Consider the following 27971-nt stretch of genomic DNA (forward strand, 5'->3'; position numbering starts at 1 on the left):
TGAAGAGTGGCCCCCACTTGCCGCAGCTAGAGGAAGCCCTCGCACAGAAACGAAGACCCAACACAGCCAAATAAATAAATAATAATTAAAGGTGCTAATAATTAAAAAAAAAATCAGGAAATACAGAAAAGTATAAAAATTATAAAAAAAAAAAAACAACAAAAAAAAACTTCTGCATCATCTGATACGGATAGGCATCATCACCATTTACCAAGATTTTGGTTTCTACATATGATCAGAAAGAGATCATTTCTTACACAAATAGGGCAGGGTCTGCATCTTTCTGTACAATGCATGGCATCGGAATTTTTAAACTAATAGCTAACACTCTACATTTATTTCCCCATTAACCACCACTACCGTTATCCCCACTTTACAAAGGAAGAAAGTGAAGCCCAAGGTCATGGCTAGTATGTGGCTAAGTTGGGACCAGCACTGGTCTGCCTGACCCCAAATCTCATTCTCTAGAAATTAGCAAATTAGCTAACATTATTTTGATTCATATAAATCCTCTTCAGGAATGAACATGCTGTGGTCACTGCTGCAGTTAGCCTTTGTTTTTCCAGAATCAAGGGACTTGACTTCTGCTTTACTTTTTTTTTTTTTTAATTTATTTTTGGCTGCGTTGGATCTTCGTTGCTGCGCACGGGCTTTCTCTAGCTGTGGCGAGCGGAAGCTACTCTTCCTTGTGGTGCACAGGCTTCTCATTGAGGTGGCTTCTCTTTGTTTTGGAGCACGGGCTCTAGGTGCTCGGGCTTCAGTAGCTGTGGCACGCGGGCTCAGTACTTGTGGCGCACGGGCTTAGTTGCTCTGTGGCATGTGGGATCTTCCCAGACCAGGGCTCAAATCCGTATCCCCTGCACTGGCAGGCGGATTCTTAACCACTGCGCCACCAGGGAAGCCCTTGCTTTACTTATGCATATGACTTTCATATTCAAATCTGTCAGGTTCTTTTATCGCTTTAATTAACCTAAATGAGTTCCTGATCTTCCTACTTATCTTTTTTTTTCCAATTTTTTTTTTTGGCCGCACTGCGCGGCATGCAGGATCTTAGTTCCCCCACCAGGGATCGACCCGTGCCCCCTGAAGTGGAAGCGTGGAGTCCTAACCACTGAACCGCCAAGGAATTGCCCCCTACTTATCTTTTAAGCTCTCCAGCTACTGCATCAGTTGTCAATTCTTCTTTTAGCATTACTGAGGCCCTACTGAGCTCAAAGACAGTGTTCAAGGAGATGCCTGCATGAACCAGACAAATATACGTGCCCTCAAGCAGCTGAAAGCACTCCACATGACCAAAGTAAAGGGTTTTTAATTTATCGTACTCAGCGTGAATGTTTCCTACCAGTGTTTTAACTCAATTATGAGAGAAAAGATTTTCAAAATCCTGAGCCTATGACACTGAGCTCCTACCTGTGGGATAAAGCACTTGGCAGTCTGCCTCGTTCCGTGGTTACATCCAGAGATTCTAGTTTAGTTAGAGTCCCCACGGTAGCGCTTGATGCTTTGCACTAATTCGCCAGGTAGTTACCAACTGCTCTACGAACAAATTAGGGGCTCTGTCCCGGGAAGTTCACTGCCACAAGGGGCCTCTGCCACTTCTCTCCTCAGGTAAACCACCCCGATCTAGGTGGAGTCACCCGTGCTTGCAATGAGTGGCTTCCTCCCACTACAGTGTAAGCGCCAAGCCGGGAGGCCGACAGCGCACGTTCGTGGCGGATAACCGCCAGGGCTTGCAGTGGCTCCAGCGCCCCACCGCCGCCGGCGCCCCCGAAGGCAGGAACGTGCTCCCTCCTCACCCGCAACCCAAGGACCGGCCGCGGTTGAACCCCCTGATCCCCGGCCCCGCCCGGCCGGCGCTCGGGACACCGCCTTCGCGATGCTCGCTGCCGCCGCCGCGTCCCGAGAGGAGAAGAGCGAGAGTAATCTCAAGTACCGCCGGGCCAAGGGCCAATACCCCGCCCGCGTCCTCCGCGCAATCCCGGTCACCGAGCTCTCACCTCCGACGCGATCCCTATGTGAGAGCCGGGGACGCGGAGTCACCGCCCACGCACGTCGCCCCAGCCAATCCGGGGCTCGCGCCGGGCCGCCCCACCCACCGCGTACAGGCCCGCACTCACCCGTCGGCCCAGACACCGGCGTCCCAGCCACTGGCTTCTGATTGGCTGAGGCCGGTTGTGGGCGGGACCGGGAAAAACCGGGCCGACTGCTGATGCGCGAGGTGAGGCAGAAGCCGGTTGGAGCCTGCGACGTCCTGCCGTTGTCTGTAAGTGATGCATGCCGGGCTTTTGGGAGCGGGGGATGCCGGGCCTTGGGATGGGAAGAAGTGAGGCCGCGCTGGGCCCGGCTGAGAGCACCTTGGGAGGGTTGGGGGTCGCAGGGCTGGGAGTGGGGGCGATGCCTGGGCTGAAAGGGGCGAAGTCTGGTTGGCGGGGCTCAGGCCCCACCTCGCGGTGCAGTGGAGGCGGGTGAGGGCGTACGGAGCCTATGAGGGGGATGCAGCAAAGGTTTGAGGAGCGAAGCCTCGCGGATGGAGCTGGGGAGGGACGGAGCTGGGGAGGGACGGAGCTGGGGAGGGACGGGGCTGGGGCCGACTTCGGGGAACTCGTAGAGCGGGGTGGGTGAGGAGGGATTGAGAGGGCGGGCGCTCTGGCCATGGAGTCCTGACAAGGTCACAAGAAGAGAGAGGGGAGGAAAGTTGAAGGGTTGAGAGGAGGGCGTAAAACCAAACGACCTTCCTGCCATCGGCTTCATCTTCTCCCCGGGCCGCTATTCCCTTCCACCTTTGGCGACCCTCTTCGGCCCTAGGGAGGTAAAAAAGACCCGGGCATGTATCAAGCATCTCTGACGTAATTTACATTTCTCCCTAAAAAGTAAACCTGCCAGATTAGAAATTACAAAACAGCACGGGATTAGTATTGGGAGCAGCCGAAATGATTCGGCAGGTTTATTCGCCTCTCTTATTATACCGGTGCGGGAAGCAGTTATTTACCTCTTCGGGGTAATCCCTATGGAAGGAATCAATGTTTTCGGAAGTACCCAGACCGGTTTGGATGAAAAGTTAGGATGGATTGAAGCGGTACCAGGCCCCAGCATGACAATCGTATTTGAGTTCTGTATACCAGGGGTTCTCTTCCTTCCGTATGCACCAGAATCTCTTGAAGGGGTCTTCTTAAGATACAGATTCCTTGGGCCCTGCCCCAGACCATCTGAATCAGAATCTTCCGGGGTGGGGCCTTTGCAGCCATTTTAAATAGGTTGACAGGTAACGGATGCAAAATCAAAATTTGAAACCATTGTTGTTAGATAGTAGTTCCAGTGACCAAAATGACGGGCTGTGAAGATCCTTAAATCTTTTACATCACGTGATGCTGGGCAGCTCCAGTTCCCTTATGCCTCTTCTAGGTTCCCATGCATTTGGAAAGGTCTTCAGTAGTATCTTACCAAGTTTACAGACTACTTCGTGTTTTCCAAACTGGCTTTGAGTATCTGGTTATAGGTGCCTCTTTTTGTACCTGTTCAACTTTCCGACAGAGATCTGGGTCAGCTGCTGCGGGTGGATGAGAAAATGATAATAAAGGAAAATTAAGAAGTGGCGCTAGGGAAAAAAAAATCTTCAAATCACACTTGAAATCGTTAGATGAATTAAGTCACTGGGAAAGAAGGTTCCATTTAATTTTAGGCATGACTGACATTTTTTACAATTCAAAGAAAGAGATGTGGGCTCCTGTTAAGGAGTGGATTTTAAATGTTTTTCAGATTAAATACATACCAGCTTTATAAGACAGATGATTTGGCAATATATTGTCAATCAAAAGAACCCACAACTGTGTATCAGGAGAGCTGGGTTCTAATCCTACCCTGCCAGAGATGTATTCCTGTTGTTGAGCAGTTCATTTAACCCTTCATAACCTTTTTTTTTTGCTTCTGTAAAATAAGCCTATTGGCATGGATTAATAATCTGGGTTTTTACTCTCAAGTTGTATGATTTGTACTTACTAACCCTGCTATTTTAAAAGTTAACCATTTTTTATTTAGGTGGCTATAAATCATGAATACTTGGGAAACTTCTAGGTGGTCATTAGGAAGAGAATTATCAAAATCTTTTACTCAGGGAGTGTTACAGATATATATTATGCTAGATATATAATTTGAACCATAGAATAACAAATAACTTTGTGATACGTTGGACTTTTAATATTCCCCTTTATCCTGAAATGTGCACACAAGGTGTTCTGGATCAGAGACAGATTATCATTAGTCACTTGAGACTTAATGACCACATGGTTCCCTCACGCCCTGATTCTTTCCCCAGGGACTACTTTCTGAAAGCCAGATCTAATGTCCTGTCCGAGCAAACTGCTGAAAGGTGATCCTCCTCCCTCCTGAAAGGAAGGAGAAGGGAACTTTTGCTCCATTGACCTGTTGGACAGTTAAAGTTATCCAGATGTGAGAGATTAAAGGAAAAACTACCAACTTTCTTGCTTTTAAAGACAATTCCCAAATGACTTCTTAGTTTAGGAATAATTAAGGCAGAGGAAGAAAACATGCTTTTATATATGTGAAAGAAGGTGCTAGTTTTTAAAAGTGGATTGTGGTATATAATGGTTTTGTCTCTTGTGGTTGCAAGGATCCAAGACCTACTCAGGTTATCATGTGTTCTTTCATAGATACAATATAAGAATGAAAAGAAAAATAAGCACTTATGTACATACAGCTTGACATTTTTATTACTGACTCTACAAATGTGTATAATTGTTAGTTTTCACTAAATATTCCTAATTACCTGAGAATAATTTTAATTGTTGAAAATATTACTTTAAAATTTATTCAACAAACATTTTGTGGTATACTTTATGTAATAAGCATCATGCCAGGCTATGGTATAGACACAGGCAGGACAGGTGTAACCTCCTGACTTCAAGGATTCTAGCGAGAAAAACAGTTAAACTTGCATTTATAAGAAAGAGTTATTATAGAGAAGGCATCAGGTCCTATGGGACTGCGTAACCAAAGCACTTACCATAAACTTGGAGAGTCAGAGAAGACTTTCCAGAGGAGGTCAGTTAAGGCAAGAAACCGAAAAATGGGAGGACTTAGCCCAGAAAGAGTATCTGAAGGAAATGAAAAGGGAAGAAACGTTTTAGGCAGAGGAATCAGCTTGTGCAAAGGCTTGGAGGTTTAGAGAGCATCTATAAGAAGTTTAATGTGATTAGAATGTGGGGTTGGGTGAGGGAGGTTGAAGGAGGATTTGTGATAAAACAGAAAAGTCTTTGAAACTTTTGCCTTTGGGAAGTTTAGATTGGTTATGAAGGAAACTAATAAACATACTGGCCTAAAATAAATACAGTATTTAATCTTACCATCTAGTACATTTATATAGTATCTTCTTGTTGCTGGTTGTTTTTTTTTTTTTTTTTTTTGCCACACAGCGTGGAGGATCTTAGTTCCCTGACGGGGGATTGAACTCATGCCCCCTGCAGTGTAAGTGTAGAGACTTAACCACTGGACCGCCAGGGAAGTCACCATTTATGTAGTATCTTGAAAGCCAATCTCAAATATTTCTCTGAAACGTCCCAAACTTTGTTATCCAAAAGACATCACACTCCAAATTCTCATTGTCTCTGCTGGCAAAGTGATCACACTCTGGCATGTCTATTTTAAAGAATCTAATTTGTGAAACATTATTTCAGTGTTTTCATTCTATCTCTTCAAATATATAGTGAGCATCCTGAACCTTGAGCTTGTTGAACCTTGTATATAATAAAAGCTCAGAGAAAGGGTTTATTCAATTAGCAGGTAATGGAGCACAATAAAGAAGAGAAAGTCTAGTTCTAATTTCTTCTATCTAGCTGTGTGATACTGTACAACTCATCTGGATTAAGGTTTTCTTCTCTGTCAGATGACAGAATTGGACTCTTCCCAATGAGGATGGGGGCTTGGAGGGACAATTTCACTTTTCAAACTGAGCACTAAGCCTCCCCTCTAGAGTTGGATTTTCTTTGAGGACCTTGACCACTACTAAACCCCTTGAATAGCAAAGTGTTGAATGAGAGCTATTATTACTGAAGGGAGTATGATGCACATGAAAAACCCAGAAGCTAAGGTAAGACCATATGGGTAATGGCAGTTAACTTTTGACTTTACTGTAATTGACGTCAATCAGAGACTTGTGCACTCACATACTATGTTTGACTCCCTTTTTTATCTACGCGTAAAGTTTATAGTCTGTTCAGCTCAGTCAGAAGGAAATATGTACATAGTTACTGTGCCTAAGGTGAAATTGAATTTGTTATTACTTTATTGTGATGAAGTGCCTACTAGCGTCCTGTGTAAGAAAATTGACCAAAAAGGGAGAATGGAGCCTTGGTCCCTTTGTGATAGAAATGAATCTTTTTTTCTGCCCTCTAATTCATATAATCAGGCTAGTATCTTGCCTTTTTTGGTACCACTTAAAGGAATAATCTTATAAAAGAAGTATGCTTTTAACTGCAGAACCTCATGGAAATTCTGTTTCAGGAAGATTCTTCAATCACTATGTCAAGTGACACAGATGTTTCTCTTTCTTCATATGACGAAGGTCAGGGATCTAAACTTATCCGAAAAGCTAGAGAGGCACCATTTGTCCCCATTGGTAAGTTTGACTTTGATGGTCTAATAAGCTATTGTAAGCTTTAACACAGTAGAAGTGTGGTAAACTTGTTTGGTTCATCAAGAATTTCCTGAAAGCATTTATTTTTGAATATATTTTCAGATCTTGAAATATGCTTAGATTGGTATGATGTAGCTCTCATTATAAAAATTCTTCTCTGTGTATTCAGACTTCTTGCTTTAGTGACTTATTTCAGTGAATGTGTTGGGACCTCAAGACTACCATCAGTCTCAATGATTTGCTGGAAGGACTCACTAAGAGTTGTTATACTGACAGTTGTGGTTTATTACAGTCTCTACTATATTAACTGATTGCCTTTGGGGATGGAAGTGAGACAGAGAAGAGTTCCCCTGGCACTCTTAAAGGAATTTATTTACTGGCTTCACAAGCCCACATTTTAAAGGTGATCTTAACTTTCTGGATCTGCTACTGTTTGCTTCCAATTGTGGATTTTTAGTTCTGAGGGGGAAAAAATTAAAAATTCAATTTGTATGTTAGCTGGTTAATGGTCTCCTAAAGCATCCTTATAAAAAAAAAATAGAACGTTGATTGATGATAAAATCATCTTGATTCCCTGCCCCCATGCATCTGACATACTTGTGACTGTCTGTTTTACAGGATTGGCAGGTTTTGCAGCGGTCGTTGCATATGGATTATATAAATTGAAGAGCAGGGGCAATACTAAAATGTCTCTTCACCTGATCCACATGCGTGTGGCAGCCCAAGGCTTTGTTGTGGGAGCAATGACTCTTGGTAGGTTCCTACAGGACATTTCAAATTTGTGGTTCCCCGTTAATGGATTTCTTGGTATATAAAACAAGGTAGATGCTTTTAGCTGACTTTGAAGCAGTTTGCAAATATCACTTATGTTCATTTTCACATAAAAACTGAATAAAAATAGTTCAAGTAGTGACATAGTTTTACTGTCTATGATATAATCTTACTAAGGTTTTAAAGAAAGAAAGAAAAGAAAGTGCTGCCCATCACTGAGTTTATAATTTCGCTGAAGAGTCTAGATATGTAAATAGGGTTGGTAATAAGATCCATCGTCTGGGAGAGACATGATTGCTGTTTTATTGAGTTTTTGAAGGTGGAAAAGATATTACATGCTTTTATAGACTTTATAATTAATTGACTTTATCTGGTATTTTATAGCAAGAGTAACTCCTTTTAAAGTTGCCAGATAAATATTGATATTTTAACAGTCTGAGCTAGTCATACTGGCCTTGAGATACTTGGGAAATTGTGTAAAGAGAATTTTAGAAATTTGAATTGTTTAAGAAAGCAAGAATGTAAGCAGCCTAGTGCCTTGTTCCCCTTGTAAATATTGTATGCTAGCAAGGGTGCTACTTTTAGCTACTTTATGAACTGTTTTTAATTTTCTAATACTGAAGAAAATATTTAAATGCTTAACTAGCATTCTTTTTCTTTAGGTATGGGCTATTCCATGTATCAAGAATTCTGGGCAAAACCTAAACCTTAGAAGAGGAGATGCTGTCTTGGTCTTGGTGGTGCTTGCTTTAGTTAGACATCTCATATTGAGGTTATATGTTTATGTTGAAAATAAATTCTGTGGGTCGGACAATAACATGGTAATTTGAATATTGGCTTCCCTTCTTGCAGGCTTGATTTGCCTAGCGACTAGTTCACTAGCTAGGTCATTTAGGGGAGTCAGATTAGCACAAAAACATGTCACTTTTAAATGCACTTGATAGTGGTACAATGTCCACCTTCTTAAACTCTTCTGATAAAATTAGTTTTAAAGAGGACAACATGCCAAACCTGAAAATGCTCCCAGTTGCTGCAGAATATCATATGCTTTTGATGTAATGTAGGAATCCTATTTACCCCAGTTAATTTAACTCTTTCTGACTGCCTTGTGGACTGAGTACTGTTTTTAAGGTCTGGTTAGCTCTTGAAGAACCCTTTCAGAACAGTGCACAGAATACAACATTATAAACCTCCCAGCAACTATGTGTGTGTTTTGGTAACAGCTGCTTTGAAGTAGTATCTGTTTCAGAATCATAGTTATAAACATGAGAATAACTTAACTGTAGATCCCCGTTTAGCTGTTTTGTAATTGCAGAATTATAGTTTGCTGCTGTTATATTAGAATAATTTTTAAATGGCATTTTGAAATAGAAGTGTGTATTTTAAGTGCTAATGCAAAGGTAAATGAAAAATACTTTTTAAATGTGTGCAGTCTATTTTCTCTGAAAGAATCATAAGTGTTAAGCTAAATAAATTGCCTATAATGGAAGTGATTTATGAGCAAGCTGGTTTGGTCAGACATTATACAAACTTTGGTATACTACAGAATGCTTTGTTGTACTTGTGAAATTCTCTTGTCTAACCTGAATTTACATTCCATGGTGATAACGTGGTAAATATAGTGTTATTAAAGTAAGTGAACACATCAAATGTTTTGTATTTATTTCAATTTGGAAACAACTATCATTCTTCAAAGTAGCACAAGTAGTTCCAAGAAAAGAGGGAGAACATTTTATGCCTTTTGTAGGAGCCATAGTTAAAGAGTATTTAACAAACAGGAATAATAGCTAACGTTTATTGAGCATTTACTGTGTGCCACACACTGCTCTAAGCACTTTTCACGTATAATGTCATTTAAGTTTCCTAACAACCCTAAGAAGTAGGAGCTATGATCCTCCTTTCAGGGAGGAGGAGACTGAGGCATGAATAGTTTTAAGTAATTAACCCAAGGTCACATAAGCTAGAGAAGGTTGTAGGTTTGGGACTAGAACCTGGGCAGGCAAGCAGTAGATGCCAACAGAGACTTGAAATGTTGGCCTTTGTGAAGTTAATGCTGGGTGGCAGCGGTTATCATAAATTAGTACTGTTAGACAAGAGGGTACGGCATGGTCTTGGCTCACCGCTCCACTGACTATATAACCTGGACCAATCAAGGTTTTCTCAGTTTTCTGCTAGTTAGAAATGAGAGATTGGACTACATAATTTCTATAGTCCTATCTAGTTTATAGATCATTACATGGGTCTATGGGAAATGTGCTTTAAAAATATAAGCTATTACTAGGAACTCTTCTCAGCCTCCAGTAGGCATTATAGGAGTTGCTTGTAGGCAGTCCTAACAATTATTTCATGAAGGATAAGCCTCCTATAGAAGAATAAATTTGTGAACAAGTTTCAGAAACTTTCTGATGGATGAGTACATTATTGATTTTGTTAAATAAATACTAATTTGAGAGAAATTGATCTAGACAAATGCCAGAGGACAGAAGAACAGGAGCAAAATGTTGAGACTGTAATGAGCATATTAAGTGATCAGGAGACAATAAGTAAGGGTGCTTGCCTGAAGAAGACAGTGGGAAATTAGGGTGGATGAATAGGCTGGCATCAGATTATGTAAGTTATTAAAAGTGGCTCAAGTGGATGTAACACTGCTTTTTATTGAGTCAGACCTGGGTTCATGGTTTTGCCATTTAGGAGCCAAGTAGCCATGGTTTCCTCATCTGTAAAGTGAGGACAATGGCAGTGGCCTAGGGTTGCTGGGAAGATAAAATGCAATGGTGAACATAAAAGGGCTTAGCATAGCACCTGATGCATTAGTAATCTCTGAATGGTTGCTGTTAACCACTGTTACTGTTAGGCTTGGGAATGTGGCATCACAGAAGGTGTGTGAGCCCTCCTCTCACAACTTACAGTCTAGCAGAGAAGGCTGGCATTAGATCAGTGATTTCGAAAAGCATGATAAATACTAGGTACAGGATGCGGCAGACTGGGGGACCTAACCCAGGGCTGGAGTCAGAGAAGGTATCCCCAAAGAAGTGATGTTCTAATTTAAGATGATTTTTCATCTTAAGTTAAAACATCATCTTAAGACACTGATGAAAGAAATTAAAGATGATACAAACAGATGGAGAGATATACCATGTTCTTGGATTGGAAGAATCAACACTGTGAAAATGACTATACCACCCAAAGCAATCTACAGATTCAGTGCAATGGCTATCAAATTACCAATGGCATTTTTTACAGAACTAGAACAAAAAAATCTTAAAATCTGTATGGAGACACAAAAGACCCCGAATAGCCAAAGCGGTCTTGAGGGAAAAAAACGGAGCTGGAGGAATCAGACTCCCTGACTTCAGACTATACTACAAAGCTACAGTAATCAAGACAATATGGTACTGGCACAAAAACAGATATATAGATCAGTGGAACAGGATAGAAAGCCCAGAGGGAAACCCACGCACCTATGGTCAACTAATCTATGACAAAGGAGGCAAGGATATACAATGGAGAAAAGACAGCCTCTTTAATGAAACCCACGCACCTATGGTCAACTAATCTATGACAAAGGAGGCAAGGATATACAATGGAGAAAAGACAGCCTCTTTAATAAGTGGTGCTGGGAAAACTGGACAGCTACATGTAAAAGAATGAAATTAGAACACTCCCTAACACCATACACAAAAATAAACTCAAAATGGATTAGAGACCTAAATGTAAGACCAGACACTATAAAACTCTTAGAGGAAAACATAGGAAGAAGACTCTTTGACATAAATCACAGCAAGATCTTTTTTGATCCACCTCCTAGAGTAATGGAAATAAAAACAAAAATAAACAAATGGGACCTAATGAAACTTAAAAGCTTTTGCAAAGCAAAGAAAACCATAAACAAGACGAAAAGACAACCCTCAGAATGGGAGAAAATATTTGCAAACGAATCAACAGACAAAGGATTAATCTCCAAAATATATAAACAGCTCATGCAGCTCAATATTAAAAAAAAAAAAACCCAATCCAAAAATGGGCAGAAGACCTAAATAGACATTTCTCCAAAGAAGACATACAGATGGCCAAGAAGCCCATGAAAAGCTGCTCAACATCACTAATTATTAGAGAAATACAAATCAAAACTACAATGAGGTATCACCTCACACCAGTTAGAATGGGCATCATCAGAAAATCTACAAACAACAAATGCTGGAGAGGGTGTGGAGAAAAGGGAACCCTCTTGCACTGTTGGTGGGAATGTAAATGGATACAGCCACTACGGAGAACAGTATGGAGGTTCCTTAAAAAACTAAAAATAGAATTACCACATGACCCAGCAATCCCACTAGTGGGCATATACCCTGAGAAAACCATAATTCAAAAAGACACATGCACCCCAATGTTCACTGCAGCACTATTTACAATAGCCAGGACATGGAAGCAACCTAAATGCCCGTCGACAGACGAATGGATAAAGAAGATGTGGTACATACATACAATGGAATATTACTCAGCCATAAAAAGGAATGAAATTGAGTCATCTGTAGAGATGTGGATGGATCTAGAGGCTGTCATACAGAGTGAAGTAAGTCAGAAAGAGAAAAATAAATATCGTATATTAACGCATATATGTGGAACCTAGAAAAATGGTACAGATGAACCGGTTTGCAGAGCAGAAATTGAGACACAGATGTAGAGAACAAACGTATGGACACCAAGGGGGGAAAGCAGTGGGGGTGGTGGTGGGATGAATTGGGAGATTGGGATTGACATATATACACTAATGTGTATAAAATGGATAAGTAATAAGAACCTGCTGTATAAAAAAATAAATAAAATAAAATTCAAAACTTCAAAAAAAAAAAAGAATAAGTAGGTTTTTGTATTTTTATATTCAGGATCCTGCTATTCCCGGAAAAAAGTTATCAGCCTATTTCTAGTTAACGAGCAATAGTGACATCCGGTGGTGACAGCTGGAATTTGACTCCGCACATAAATCCCCAAAGTACCCTCTGCTTCTGTACCACGGAGTCAGAACTTTGGAGTAGAGGACTGGTCATGCAGACCATGCCTCTTGCCTCACTGGTGAGGAAACACTGCTCAGAGTTTGAGGAACTTGAAATTTAGGCTCTACCCCCATTAAATTTAGAGCCCATCAAAACAAAGGCCAGAACAAAGCTGAATGAACATAAAGTATTTTAAAGTTCTCATGTGTCAAATAGTGGAACTGCCAATTATTTATATACTTAATCCTGTTTGAAAGCTCTTCAAATTGAACGGGAAATTGGAGAAAGGAAACCAAACATGCACCAACCGTGACTTGATTACCACTTTCTTAGTGAATGATTTACCTGCTATAAGTTCATGTAACAGCCACTACTACTCATGCATCCTGGCTTTATTCTTAGATAAAGAGAGCCTACTTTCCCCTTAGTCACTGAAATGGGGCAAAATAATTTGTTTTTAGCAAGACGAAAGTTAGGAAATTTTCTCCTAAATTCAGCAGTGATAAACAGTTCCAGAGTGGAGGCCAGCATCCAGTTGGTCCCCTCAGAGGAACCCAGGAACAGGTCCCCTCTGTAGTATCCTGAGCTTCTTATAACATTGGTTTTAGGTCTTTTTCCTGTCCCCAGTGTAACTCTGAAGTGTCACAGAGTGACTAAAAGTTTACAACATGAGGTAGAAATGCCATCATCATACCTTTCGGCTAGAGCCCTATGACCTAAACTCAGCTTATCTGCAGCTATACTTACTGTCTTCCCCACTGGTGTTCCTTCTGAGATCACCCGTTCCTGTCAGGGATCTCCATCTCACACATGTCACACCCTGGGCTCAAACTCAGAAGTGCCTTTCCTTCCTCCTGTTCATTTATCACTATAAAGCCAGTCACCAAGCTCTGCCATTTTCCATAAGCAGAGTCCTTCATCACTCAGATTTGCTCTTTTCTTTTCCTTGTTGCCTAGGCCCTTCACCTCCTGTCCTGCCACCTAGCTTGAGCAGAGCCACTGATGCAAAGGCCCTGTGCTCACCACTGCCCCTGACACCTCTGCTTGGACTCTAGTCCTTTCCTGAATGTTCCCCCTTCCTGACAATTCAGTGCACTCCTTAAAGACCCAACCCAATTCTACTTTTGGTGAACTCTGAACTCTCCCAGGCCATGGTGAACTTTACCTTTTTACAAATCTTGCTATATTTGAGTTTAAAACACAACGCGTGTTCCACTATGGTAACACTTTGTATAGTGCTTTGCTGTATATAAAGTGCTTTAACACTCTTTAAAGTCCCTCACAAAAAATGAAGTATGTATTATCCTGACGCTTTCAATGTGGAAAGCTGTAATTTACTCAAGTCCACACAACTGAAAAGTGACAGAGCTGGGACCCAAATCCAGAACTTGAGACCCCTGGTCTCATGGAAAGACTGCATGATGGAACAGAAGGCAGGTACATAAAATCATGCCTGTCCAAGAAATACTTGTTCTCCCTTCCCTTCATTTCCACCTTCCACTGCACACACATGCACACGTACTCCCCACTTAGGTCCCAAATCCTATACTTTTTTCCAATATACTGTAGCTGCTTTATCCTCAGGTTTTTTCATATATAAAAATCCTCAGTCAGTATTTGTTTTGGTCTTTATATAAGAAGGAAGCTGAGTGGATGCAACTAGAGATTATGATACTAAGTAAAGTCAGAAAGAGAAAGACAAATACCATATGATATCACTTATGTGGAATCTAAAATATGACACAAATGAACCTATGAAACAGAAACAGACTCACAGACATAGAGAACAGACTGGTGGTTGCCAAGGAGAAGGGGGTTGAGGGAGGGATGGAGTGGGAGGTTGGGGTCAGCAGATGTAAACCTTTGTATATAGAATGGGTAAACAACAAGGTCCTACTGTATAGCACAGAGAACTATATGCAATATCCTATGATAAACCATAATGGAAAAGAATATTTTAAAAAGGAATGTATATATGTATAAATGAATCACTTTGCTGTACAGCAGTAATTAACAGAACATTGTAAATCAACTATACTTCAACTAAAAAAAAAAAAAGGGAGCTGCGGAGATTCCCACATAACCATGGTCTTACTGTGGAGGCGGTAAATTAAAACTAGTAAGTACACAAGGCATTGGAGACCTAATCACCAGGGGAGAAACCAGTTATCACTGAGACAAGGTGACTTTCATCCAAGTGTTTTGAAAGACCATGATGTGAGCCAAGAGTGAAACTGAGAAATTTGGGGGGAAAATAGAAAATATATTACCAATCCATTATGCTTGGAGGAGAGCCACGGTAGATCTCAGCCATCAGAGAGGTCCCTTGGAACTAAGGACTAATGAATCTTGGCAGAACATTGAGTCTTCTAATAAAGTCAACATATGATGAATGAGATCACTATATATACAAACATGTCTTAGACAAAATTGCTCCATGGATAAAATAGGACTTGACTATAGCCAAAATGGTGTTAAGTTAAAAGGCAGAGTGTGCGGGGAGCAGGGGAGTCTGAGAGGCTGGCGGCCAAAAAAGAAAGCCCAAATCCATGGGGAGATGAAGAGGCAGAACTGGCAGTGCGTATCCAGCACCTTTTAGCGAGAAGGAACTTGAACCTGGAGACAACAGACAATTTTTATCTATGGGTGCTTCTGACTGTGAAGTAGAATGTTTAACAAGGCTTAACCCTGGGTCAAAAATATTTCAATGCAGTTTGCTTCTGTTTGCTCTGAATCACTCACAATATCTTTCTGATGACTCTTTTGGCTTCATGGGTGTCTGATTCTGGGAAAGGAGGAGCTCTGGATATGGGGCACAATCCCCTAGTGTACACTAGTGCCTTAGTGTTCTTGTTTACACGTTAATCACTTAATACCATGGCTGGCATAAGTCTGGTCCCAAGAGACACTTCTGGTTTAATGACCAAATTAGATTTTGGACCTGCAAAGCTGAGGTCCATTAAGAGGAGAGCCCTGAAATGGGGAGAGCCAAATGGAGCCTTGGTTTTAAGCTGCAGCAAAGCTTACTTCCATTTTGAGGCACAACAGCTAAGTCTGTATAATGCATGACAGCTGAAGAGCATTTCAGTTTACAAAGCACTTTCGTGACCTATTTGTTATCACGGGAATAAATTTACTGTTGCTATTTTAAGAAGAAAGTTGGGATTTGTGACTTGACTAATGTCAGAGAGTTAAAGCCTAGGTATTCTTACTTCTGACAGACTTTAGTCAATTCAATTTTGCTTCTCATAGTAAGAGTAGAATCACTAACTGCTTATGTTATATTTACTTATTTGTGGGAGAGAGAATATTATTTCAGTGAAGGGAAATCTATTTGGTGATCTTATCATCTTAAAAAAGATAAAGGTCCCAGTTTAAAGTTGGAGCTACATTAAACTGTGGGAAGGACGTAATTTAGCGATTAGAAAAAAGAGCAGTTAGACCCAAACAAATATGCTCAACTGATTAAAAAAATTTTTTTACTATAAAATATACATAGCAATTTACTATTTTAAGCATTTTTAAGTGTACAGTTCAGTGGCACTAAGTATATTTAAAATGCTATGCAGAGTCCACCCTTGGGGCCCCGCACTTATCTGAGCCGTGTGGATGACAGGCTCTTGGTGCTCCAGCCAGGCGTCAGGGCTGTGCCTCTGAGGTGGGAGAGCCAACTTCAGGACACTGGTCCACAAAAGACCTCCCAGCTCCACATAATATCAAACGGTGAAAATCTCCCAGAGATCTCCATCTCAACACCAAGACCCAGCTCCACTCAACGACCAGCAAGCTACAGTGCTGGACACCCTATGCCAAACAACTAGCAAGACAGGAACACAACCCCACCCATTAGCAGAGAGACTGCCTAAAATCATAATAAGGCCATAGACACCCCAAAACACACCACCAGACGCGGTCCTGCCCACCAGAAAGACAAGATCCAGCCTCATCCACCAGAACACAGGCACTAGTCCCCTCCACCAGGAAGCCTACACAACCCACTGAACCAACCTTAGTCACTGGGGGCAGACACCAAAAACAACGGGAACTACGAACCTGCAGCCTGCGAAAAGGAGACCCCAAACACAGTAAGTTAAGCAAAATGAGAAGACAAAGACACCGCAGATGAAGGAGTAAGATAAAAACCCACCAGACCTAACAAATGAAGAGGAAATAGGCAGTCTACCTGAAAAAGAATTCAGAATAATGATAGTAAAGATGATCCAAAATCTTGGAAATAGAATGGAGAAAATACAAGAAACGTTTAACAAGGACCTAGAAGAACTAAAGAGCAAACAAACAATCATGAACAACCCAATAAATGAAATTTAAAATTCTCTAGAAGGGCTCAATAGCAGAATAACTGAGGCAGAAGAACGGATAAGTGACCTGGAAGATAAAATAGTGGAAATAACTACTGCAGAGCAGAATAAAGAAAAAAGAATGAAAAGAATTGAGGACAGTCTCAGAGACCTCTGGGACAATAGTAAACGCACCAACATTCGAATTATAGGGGTCCCAGAAGAAGAAGAGAAAAAGAAAGGGACTGAGAAAATATTTGAAGAGATTATAGTTGAAAACTTCCCTAATATGGGTAAGGAAATAGTTAATCAAGTCCAGGAAGCACAGAGAGTCCCATACAGGATAAATCCAAAGAGAAACACGCCAAGACACATATTAATCAAACTATCAAAAATTAAATACAAAGAAAAAATATTAAAAGCAGCAAGGGAAAAACAACAAATAACATACAAGGGAATGCCCATAAGGTTAACAGCTGATCTTTCAACAGAAACTCTGCAAGCCAGAAGGGAGTGGCAGGACATATTTAAAGTGATGAAAGGGAAAAACCTACAACCAATATTACTCTATCCAGAAAGGATCTCGTTCAGATTTGATGGAGAAATTGAAACCTTTACAGACAAGCAAAAGCTAAGAGAATTCAGCACCACCAAACCAGCATTACAACAAATGCTAAAGGAACTTCTCTAGGCAGGAAACACAAGAGAAGGAAATGACCTACAATAACAAACCCAAAACAATTAAGAAAATGGTAATAGGAACATACATATCGATAATTACCTTAAAAGTAAATGGATTAAATGCTCCAACCAAAAGACATAGACTGGCTGAATGGATAAAAAAACAAGACCCGTATATATGTTGTCTACAAGAGACCCACTTCAAACCTAGGGACACATACAGACTGAAAGTGAGGGGATGGAAAAAGATATTCCATGCAAATGGAAATCAAAAGAAAGCTGGAGAAAAAAAAAAAAAAAAAGAAAGCTGGAGTAGCAATCTCATATCAGACAAAATAGACTTTAAAACAAAGACTATTACAGGAGACAAAGAAGGACACTACATAATGATCAAGGGATCAATCCAAGAAGATATAACAATTGTAAATATTTATGCACCCAACATAGGAGCACCTCAATACATAAGGCAAATACTAACAGCCATAAAAGGGGAAATCGACAGTAACACAATCATAGTAGGGGACTTTAACACCCCACTTTCACCAATGGACAGATCATCCACAATGAAAATAAATAAGGAAACACAAGCTTTAAATGATACATTAAACAAGATGGACTTAATTGATATTTATAGGACATTCCATCCAAAAACAACAGAATAGACTTTCTTCTCAAGTGCTCATGGAACATTCTCCAGGATAGATCATATCTTGGGTCACAAGGCAAGCCTTGGTAAATTTAAGAAAATTGAAATCGTATCAAGTATCTTTTCTGACCACAACGCTATGAAATTAGATATCAGTTACAGGAAAAAATCTGTAAAAAATACAAACACATGGAGGCTAAACAATACACTACTTAATAACCAAGAGATCACTGAAGAAATCGAAGAGGAAATTAAAAAATACCTAGAAACAAATGACAATGAAGACACGACCCAAAACCTATGGGATGCAGCAAAAGCAGTTCTAAGACAGAAGTTTATAGCAGTACAATCCTACCTTAAGAAACAAGAAACATCTCAAATAAACAACCTAACCTTACACCTAAAGCAATTAGAGAAAGAAGAACAAAAAAACCCCAAAGTTAGCAGAAGGAAAGAAATCATAAAGATAAGATCAGAAATAAATGAAAAAGAAATGAAGGAAACGATAGCAAAGATCAATAAAACTAAAAGCTGGTTCTTTGAGAAGATAAACAAAATTGATAAACCATTAGCCAGACTCAGCAAGAAAAAAAGGGAGAAGACTCAAGTCAATAGAATTAGAAATGAAAAAGGGGAAGTAACAACTGACACTGCAGAAATACAAAGGATCATGAGAGATTACTACAAGCAACTATATGCCAATAAAATGGACAACCTGGAAGAAATGGACAAATTCTTAAAAATGCACAACCTTCTGAGACTGAACCAGGAAGAAATAGAAAATATGAACAGACCAATCACAAGCACTGGAATTGAAACTGTGATTTAAAATCTTCCAACAAACAAAAGCCCAGGACCAGAGGGCTTCACAGGCGAATTCTATCAAACATTGAGAGAAGAGCTAACACCTATCCTTCTCAAACTCTTCCAAAATATATCAGAGGGAGGAACACTTCCAAACTCATTCACCCTGATACCAAAACCAGACAAAGATGTCACAAAAAAAGAAAACTACAGACCAATATCACTGATGAACATAGATGCAAAACTCCTCAACAAAATACCAGCAAACAGAATCCAACAGCACATTAAAAGGATCATACACCATGATCAAGTGTAGTTTATCCCAGGAATGCAAGGATTCTTCAATATATGCAAATCAACCAATGTGATACACCATATTAACAAACTAAAGGATAAAAACCATATGATCATCTCAATAGATGCAGAGAAACCTTTCAACAAAATTCAACACCCATTTATGATAAAACCCTCCAGTAAGTAGGCATAGAGGGAACTTACCTCAACATAATAAAGGCCATATATGACAAACCCACAGCCAACATCGTCCTCAATGGTGAAAAACTGAAACCATTTCCACTAAGATCAGGAACAAGACAAGGTTGTCCACTCTCACCACTATTATTCAACATAGTTTTGGAAGTGTTAGCCACAGCAATCAGAGAAGAAAAAGAAATAAAAGGAATCCAAATTGGAAAAGAAGAAGTAAAGCTGTCACTGTTTGCAGGTGACATGATACTATACATAGAGAATCCTAAAGATGCTACCAGAAAACTACTAGAGCTAATCAATGAATCTGGTAAAGTAACAGGATACAAAATTAATGCACAGAAATCTCTTGCATTCCTATACACTAATGATGAAAAATCTGAAAGTGAAATTAAGAAAACACTCCCATTTACCATTGTAACAAAAAGAATAAAATACCTAGGAATAAACCTACCTAAGGAGACAAAAGACCTGTATGCAGAAAACTATAAGACACTGATGAAAGAAATTAAAGATGCTACAAATAGATGGAGAGATATACCATGTTCTTGGATTGGAAGAATCAACACTGTGAAAATGACTATACTACCCAAAGCAATCTACAGATTCAATGCAATCCCTATCAAACTACCACTGGGATTTTTCACAGAACTAGAACAAAGAATTTCACAATTTGTATGGAAACACAAAAGACCCCGAATAGCCAAAGCAATCTTGAGAAAGAAAAACGGAGCTGGAGGAATCAGGCTCCCAGACTTCTGACTATACTACAAAGCTACAGTAATCAAGACAGTATGGTATGGCACAAAAACAGAAACATAGATCAATGGAACAGGATAGAAAGCCCAGAGATAAACCCACGCACATATGGTCACCTTATCTTTTTTATTTATTTATTTATTATTTATTTATTTTTATTTTTAGCTGCGTTGGGTCTTCGTTGCTGCGCACGGGCTTTTCTCTAGTCGTGGCAAGCAGGAGCTTCTCTTGTTGTGGAGCACGGGCTCTAGGCACGCGGGCTTAGCAGTTGTGGCTCACGGGCTCCAGAACGCAGGCTCAGCAGTTGTGGCACACAGGCTTAGTTGCTCCGCGGCATGTGGGATCTTCCCAGACCAGGGCTCGAACCCATGTCCCCTGCATTGGCAGGCGGATTCTTAACCACTGCACCACCAGGGAAGTCCTGGTCACCTTATCTTTGATAAAGGAGGCAAGAATATACAATAGAGAAAAGACAGCCTCTTCAATAAGTGGTGCTGGGAAAACTGGACAGCTACATGTAAAAGAATGAAATTAGAACACTCCCTAACACTATACACAAAAATAAACTCAAAATGGATTAAAGACCTAAATGTAAGGCCAGACACTATCAAACTCTTAGAGGAAAACATAGACAGAACACTGTATGACATAAATCACAGCAAGATCCTTTTTGACCCACCTCCTAGAGAAATGGAAATAAAAACAAAAATAAACAAATGGGACCTAATGAAACTTAAAAGCATTTGCACAGCAAAGGAAACCATAAACAAGATGAAAAGACAATACTCAGAATGGGAGAAAATATTTGCAAATGAAGCAACTGACAAAGGATTAATCTCCAAAATTTACAAGCAGCTCATGCAGCTCAATATCAAAAAAACAAACAACCCAATCCAAAAATGGGCAGAAGACCTAAATAGACATTTCTCCAAAGAAGATATACAGATTAACAACAGACACATGAAAGAATGCTCAACATCATTAATCATTAGAGAAATGCAAATCAAACTACAGTGCGATATCATCTCACACCAGTCAGAATGGCCATCATCAAAAAATCTACAAACAATAAATGCTGGAGAGGGTGTGGAGAAAAGGGAACCCTCCTACACTGTTGGTGGGAATGTAAATTGATACAGCCACTATGGAGGTTCTTTAAAAACTAAAAATAGAACTACCATACGACCCAGCAATCCCACTACTGGGCATATACCCTGAGAAAACCATAATTCAAAAAGAGTCATGTACCACAGTGTTCATTGCAGCTCTATTTACAATAGCCAGGACATGGAAGCAACCTAAGTGTCCATCGACAGATGAATGGCTAAAGAAGATGTGGCACATATATACAATGGAATATTACTCAGCCATAAAAAGAAACGAAATTGAGTTATTTGTAGTGATGTTGATGGACTTAGAGTCTGTCATACAGAGTGAAATAAGTCAGAAAAAGAAAAACAAATACCGTATGCTAACACATATATACGGAATCTAAAAAAAGGAAAAAAAAAAAAGGTCATGAAGAACCTAGGGGCAAGAAGATGGGAATAAAGACACAGACCTACTAGAGAATGGACTTGAGGACACAGGGAGGGGGAAGGGTAAGCTGGGATGAAGTGAGAGAGTGGCATGGACATATATACAGTACCAAATGTAAAATACATAGCTAGTGGGAAGCAGTCGCGTAGCACAGGGAGATCAGCTAGGTGCTTTGTGACCAGCTAGAAGGGGGGGATAGGGAGGGTGGGAGGGATGGAGACATAAAAGGGAAGAGATATGGGGATATATGTATATGTATAACTGATTCACTTTGTTATAAAGCAGAAACTAACACACCATTGTAAAGAAATTATACTCCAATAAAAACATTAAAAAAAAATGCTATGCAACCATTACCATCATCTGCCTCCAGAACCTTTTCATCATTCCAAACAGAAACTTCAGAGTCTTTAATAATAACTCCCCATTTCTCTCTTCCCCTGTTCCCTGTCAATCTCTATTCTAGGAACCTAATATAAGTGGAATCATACAATAGTTGTCCTTTTGTGTCTGGCTTATTTCCCTTAGCATAATGTTTTCAAGGTTCATCCATGTTATAGCATGTATCGGTACTTCATTCCTTTTTATGGCTGAATAATATTCCATTTAATGGATAATACCACATTTTGTTTATCCATTCATCTACAGATGGACATTTGGATTGTTTCCACCTTTTGGCTATTGTGAATAGTGCTACTATGGACATTGGTGTACAAGTATCTGTTTGCTTTCATATTTTGGGCGTATACGCGGAAGTGAATTTCTGGATCGTACTCTATGTTTAAATTTTTGAGGAACTGCCAAACTTTTCTACAGTGGCTGCACCATTTTACACTCTCACCAGCAATGCATAAGGGTTCCAATTTTTCCACATCTTGGACAACACGTTTTATTTTCCATTTTTTTAATAACAGCCATCCTAATGGGTATGGAGTGGTATCCCACTGTGGCTTTGATTTGCATTTCCTTAATGGATAGTAATGTTGAGCATATTTACATGTGCTTATTAGCTATATGTATATCTTCTTTGGAGGAATCTCTTCAAGTCCTTTGCCCATTTTTGAATTGGGTTGTTTTTTGTTGCTGTTTCTGAATTTACACAACTGATTTTTGACAAAGCTTCGAAAGTAATTCAGTTGAGGAAGGATACCTTTCAATAAATACTGCTGAAGCAATTGGACAGCCATAGGTCAAAAAAAAAAAAGAATCTCAATCTAAATCTCACATCTTACATAAAAATTATGCCAAAATAAATCATGAACATAAAACTTTAATGCTTTTAGCCTATCACAGGGGGAAATCTTTGGGATCGAGGGCTAGGCAAGGAGTTCTTACACTTGACACCGAAAGAAAGAAATTGGTAAATTGGACCTAGTCAAAATTTAAAATTTTTGTTCTGTGAAAACCCATGTGAAGAGAAAAGGCAAGCTACAGAACGGGAAAAAATATTTGCAAACTACAATCCAATAAACGATTAATATCTAGAATGTATAAAGAATTCTCAAAAGTCAACAGTTAGAAATTGGGCAAAAGACATAAACAGACACTGCACCAAAGAGCATATACAGATTGCAAATAAGCACCTGAAAAAAATATTCAGTATCATTATCCATCACGCACATTATAACCACAATTAGAAGTCACTACACACCTATTAGAATGGCTAAAATAAAAAATAGTGACAACATCAAACACTGGCAAAGATATGGAGAAAGCGGATCACTCATACACTGCTGGTAGAAATGTAAAATCATACAGCCACTCTACAAAATAGGTTGACGGTTTCTTACAAAACTAAACATGTTATTATCATACAACTGGACTCCTGGGCATCTATCCCAGAAAAATGAGAAGTTAAGTTCCCACAAAAACCTATACATGAATGTTTATATCAGCTTTATCTGTAATAGCCCCAAACTAGAAACAGCCCTGATGTTCTTTGACCGGCAAATGGTTAAACAATTTGTGGTACATCCATACCATAGAAAACTACTCAGCAATAAAAAGGAACAAACTGACACATACAACAACTTGGATGAAGCTCTGGAAAATTATTCTGAGTAAAAAAGTCAGTCCCCAAAGGTTACGTATTATATGATTCCATTTATATAACATTTCTGAAATGACAAAATTTTAGAAATGGAGGACAGATTGGTGGTCACAAGGGATTAGGGCCTTTGGGGGTGGGGAGGGAGGGAAGCGGGTGTGGCTATAAAAGCCCAAGAAGAAGAATTCTTGTGGTGATTTAAGTGTTCAATATCTGAGGATGGTGGTGAATATGCAAGCCTAAGCATGATAAAACTGTATAGAACTAAACACACACACAAATGAATACAAGTAAAATTACCAACGTCAATATTCTGGTTGTGATATTGCATTAGAGTTCTGCAAAATGTGATCTGGTGCCCCACCTTCATGCATGTCTGTGGGTGAATGCTTTATGAGGAAAAGAAGAAAGAAAAACAACAGTGAGATATCTGAAGACTTTCTAATTATAAAGACCTGGATACAGTAGTGACTTAAATTGGTAAGTGTCTTTTTAAAAAAAACAAACATACAAGTGTTCTCCACTTTGAAAATAAACCGTGTTCACTATATTCTAAATCCTCTAAAGTGCAAAAATAAAAACACAGCACTGCAATTCTAGCACACGAATACAACCATTTTTAACTTTAATATTTCTATGCATTCTTCCGCAGTCTTGTTTCTGTTCCTAGGGGTTTTTAATTTTGTTTTTTGTTTGTTTGGGCTGCGCCATGCAGGGCATGCGGGATCTTAGTTCCCCGACTAGGGATCGAACCCGTGCCCTGCAGTGGAAGCACGGAGCCTTAACCATTGGACCGCCAGGTAATTCCCTCCGTTCTTAGTTTTTAAAAATACAACTTCATTTACTTAGCAATTACTATTTCGTGTCCTGCCTTTTTCACTCACCGTCACAAAATAACCTTTTCCCCCGCCACTGTTCCACATTTTCCAAAGACATTCTGAATGGCTACGTTAAATTTCATGGTGGGATCATTCACCTTAATTCCCCCCAGCAGGACTGCGGGATGCGCATCTCTGCGCAGAACGTTTGGCCCACAAAACTTTTAAAATATGTTCCAGAAGCGGACCACTGGGCCAACTTTGAAGTCTCATACACAAGACGCCCTCATCCGTCAGCCCACCTCGCCTATGTACTTACCGCCTCAACCCGGACCTTCTGTGCCTCTGTCTCTTTCCGAACTCCCGGCGCCCTCTTGGTTGCCGTAGACTCGTGAGGACGTCACGCAGCGGCGTGGCTGGTTTCCCTGGTGACGGTTGTCGGGGCAGCGCAATAAGGCGTCTAGAAGAGGTGCCCGAGCTGCTGCAGCCAAAGAAGGCAGCAGCGGCGTGACCACTGTAAGTGCGGGGAAAAGTACAGAAGGGCCCGGGCTGAGCTGGGGGAGCCGGCAGCCACCGGGGCCCTGGCCGGAGCCAGGGCTGCATACCTGTGTAAAGATTTATTGAGTTGTACACTCAGGACTTACGCACTTTACTATGTGTAAATTATAATTCAACCTAAAATTATACCTTAGTTAAAAACAGTAATGATGTCTGAGCCCCATTCCTAGGAATTAAGATTTTAAATGGTCCAGGGATGTGCCCCAGCATTGCTATACTTTAGGAACTCCTAGGAGATTCTAATGGTCAGCCAGAGTTGAGAGCCACTGTTTTTAGGGACAGGAAGGAGTCAACTGTTGAATCTGAGTGATGGGGAGAGTATTCTGATGCCATTCGAGGTCTGGTGGCACATTCAGGCATGGGAGGGTGTGTAGAGAGCTGACGCTTAGCTCGGCTCAGCTTTGGCTTTCAGGGGACCTGAAGTGAGGGTGGGTCTTCCAAGCTTCCTCATGGACACATGCAAAGATAAGCAGCCAACTCCAGGCTTGGAGGTTGTAGACAGGGCTGACTATGTGCTGAGCACTCTTGGGAAAGGAGCAGTTTGTGGAGTTTGCTTAGGCTCAGGCTTCTTTTCCTACTCCAAGGGCAAGATGGCAGAGGATGAAGGCTCACAGGACACCTTGAGGCTCCAGTTCAGGGCCATGCAGGAGATGCAGCACAGAAGGTTACAGAAGCAGATGGAGAAACGGAAGGAAAAAGAACTTAGCCTCCAAAGCAGAGCTGATGACCAAAAAGAGCCCCTGGAGATCTCTGATGGCTTCAGTGTCCTCCAAGCCGGGGAGCAGAACTCAAAAACCAGCTTTGAGCAGAGGTAAATGCAAGTTTGGACTCTCCCAGGGGCACTGCAGGGAGGTAGGGAAGGTGGGGGAGAATGATTGCAGACAGTTCGACAGGCAGGTTGACCAGATGTGTGTTTATCAGCTGAGACCCAGAAGTTTTGACACAGAGATTGTTATTGAAGACTCTTGCATTGGATAAAGGGACATAATTTGACATGAAGTGTGTTCAAAAACCACTTAAAGTCAAATGGAAAATTTGAAACTCATCAACGTGTAGTTTATTCACTTGAATTTTCTTACGTAGTCTCTCTTTCGTGAAAAATGTGTTTTGGTTTTTGAGGAGCTGGTTGGCTGGCCCTGATGATTCACAGGTGATCACTGCTCCAAACCTCATCTGGGACTGTTCTCCTGTGTCAATTTCCCTTTCCTGACACATAAAGACACATAAACATACCTGTCCTAAGGAAGCACTTTATGGATTCCTTGCTTTTATATGGTTGGTGAAACAGTTGAAAGGAGTCCAGAATCTTCTCATTTTGCTTTAAATTTGCCAATGTCACACAGATGCATTGATTTATATTGGTTATTAGAAGCAGGAGTCTGGATTGAAACAAAATTCTTTGCTAGTCATTTTGCAAAAAAAAAAAAAAAAAAATCACAGCAGTTGTTGAGCTATCTCTTTGCTTCTGGTTTCACCCAGAATCTATCTTCTCCATCTGCAAATTCTACTTTTCATGGTTTCTCGATTTTCACAATGTTCTACTGAAAAATGCTAATTAGGAAAAAATAAAGATTTCTCAATAATTGAAAAAATTCATACGGCTCCTAAATATTAGCTCTAAGTTAACCCCAGACCTATTCCCAAATGATCTTTCCCCAAGTCAGAGAAACTGGCATTTGTGGAGACTTGAGCTGTTGGTAGAATAACACCAACAATAATAATAGCTGTTAGTTAATAATTACTGTTATCTATAATTTCTGTAACTTATTTACTTCCTGAGCAACTGCCTCTATGGAGCTGGCTCCATGCCTAATGGTAGAAGTGATCACAGACCCACCAGTCACATGTTTCTCACGTTTGAAAGTTCTAAAAAAATGACTTGCAAGACAATTGTAGTATACAAAACTAGCCACCTATTCTGATTTCCTATTGGGTTTACCTGAGACCCAGAGACCTGGTCTCAACTTAAGGCTTAGACAATTCCTCTTTCGTCTTCTAATATACATACGCAATTAAGGCTATAAGTTTCCTTCTAAGTATCACTTTAGCTGCTGTTCGCAAGTTTTCATATATATTGCTTCTACAGTCAATCCATTCTAAATGCTTCATAATACACATTATGATTTCTTCTTAACCCATGAATAATTTAGGAGTGTGTGTATGTGTGTGGGTTTTTTTTTCCATTCCAAGCATATGATGGGTTTGGAGTTCTGTTTTTTATTTTACTTTTGTTCTCTTTTTAGTATTGATTTCTAATTTTAGTCAATTGCCATTAAAGAAAATGGTCTGTATGATGTCCATTATTTGGAATTTGCTAAGGTTGCCTTTGAAGTCTAAATTATAATACATCTTTATGCATGTTCCATGGATGCTGGAAAACAGTATGAATTCTCTGGGTGGGGTTTTGTATACCTCTGTTGAATCCATAGTAAACCATGTTATTGAAAACTTCTTTCTCCTTTCACTTGTGTGTGTGTCCTTAATCGTTCAGTTTTGAGAACAGTGTGTTAAAAATCTGCTCACTGAGATTCCCTTAATTTCTCATTCCTATTTTGTACAGACCAGTTCTTATCTCCACCCAGTGCCCAACCAGGTACAACAAACCTGGGCTGTGGAGGCCTGACCCCTGCCCAACGGTTCCTGTGATTCTGCCTTTGCCTTGCAGGATGCTTGAAGATGAGATCGAACGGCTTCGGGATCAACTCAGGGAAACAGTGGATGAGAACGGGCGATTGTATAAGTTGCTGAAGGAGAGGGACTTTGAAATCAAACACCTCAAAAAGAAAATAGAAGAGGACAGATTTGCCTTCACAGGTAGCTCCACCGCTGTTGTGACAGTTTCTGCTCTGAAGTCCAGGTCGGCTGGCCCAGCTGCCATGAAGCCTACAGGGCAGGACAAACAGCAGGTTCCAGAGGGCAGG

The 27971-nt window shown here is 40.3% G+C and overlaps 3 protein-coding genes across 17 annotated transcripts in view; 2 read left to right on the forward strand and 1 right to left on the reverse strand.

Moving 5' to 3' along the window:
- Nucleotides 1–2132: 2132 nt before the first annotated feature.
- Nucleotides 2133–8847, forward strand: HIGD1A (HIG1 hypoxia inducible domain family member 1A). 3 transcript variants are annotated; one of them, XM_082413008.1, is made up of 4 exons: nt 2133–2263; nt 6517–6631; nt 7268–7402; nt 8083–8847. In XM_082413008.1, exons 1-4 carry the CDS (start codon nt 2210–2212, stop codon nt 8130–8132), a joined length of 354 nt encoding a protein of 117 aa, XP_082269134.1. In that variant the 5' UTR covers nt 2133–2209; the 3' UTR covers nt 8133–8847. The 3 variants fall into 3 exon arrangements, with proteins under 3 accessions (XP_082269134.1, XP_082269135.1, XP_082269133.1); XM_082413009.1 differs by having other exon boundaries at nt 2241–2263; nt 6521–6631; XM_082413007.1 differs by lacking the exon at nt 2133–2263 and adding an exon at nt 5987–6103.
- Nucleotides 2910–27971, reverse strand: part of LOC309637780 (uncharacterized protein) — a 31226-nt gene continuing 6164 nt past the window's right edge. For 3 of the 12 annotated variants that reach the window (XR_014250791.1, XR_014250792.1, XR_014250793.1), the window contains exons 2-3: nt 24812–25006; nt 2910–5111 (exon numbers count right to left, since the gene is read on the reverse strand). Coding sequence is in view for 1 of the 12 variants with exons in the window: in XM_082412996.1 (XP_082269122.1) it covers nt 3541–3547; nt 5021–5111; nt 23975–24063; nt 24812–25097 (473 nt within the window). In the remaining 11 variants the exon portion in view is untranslated. Of the gene's footprint in view, nt 5112–10086; nt 10174–17692; nt 20523–23974; nt 24064–24811; nt 25098–25832; nt 25893–26283; nt 27744–27971 lie in introns of those variants that run through there. The other 9 variants (XR_014250794.1, XR_014250795.1, XR_014250798.1 and 6 more) reach the window with 9 other exon arrangements.
- The window catches only part of CCDC13 (coiled-coil domain containing 13), a 30921-nt gene continuing 28045 nt past the window's right edge, over nt 25096–27971 (forward strand). Inside the window, exons 1-2 of one of the 2 annotated variants that reach the window (XM_082412809.1) lie at nt 25096–25861; nt 27611–27864. In XM_082412809.1, coding sequence (XP_082268935.1) covers nt 25500–25861; nt 27611–27864 — 616 coding nt within the window. In that variant the 5' untranslated portion in view covers nt 25096–25499. The remainder of the gene's footprint in view (nt 25862–27610; nt 27865–27971) is intronic. The other variant, XM_082412810.1, reaches the window with a different exon arrangement.

Source organism: Balaenoptera physalus (genome assembly GCF_965194825.1).
Source record: "Balaenoptera physalus genome assembly, chromosome: 11".
Taxonomy (NCBI): Eukaryota; Metazoa; Chordata; class Mammalia; order Artiodactyla; family Balaenopteridae; genus Balaenoptera; species Balaenoptera physalus.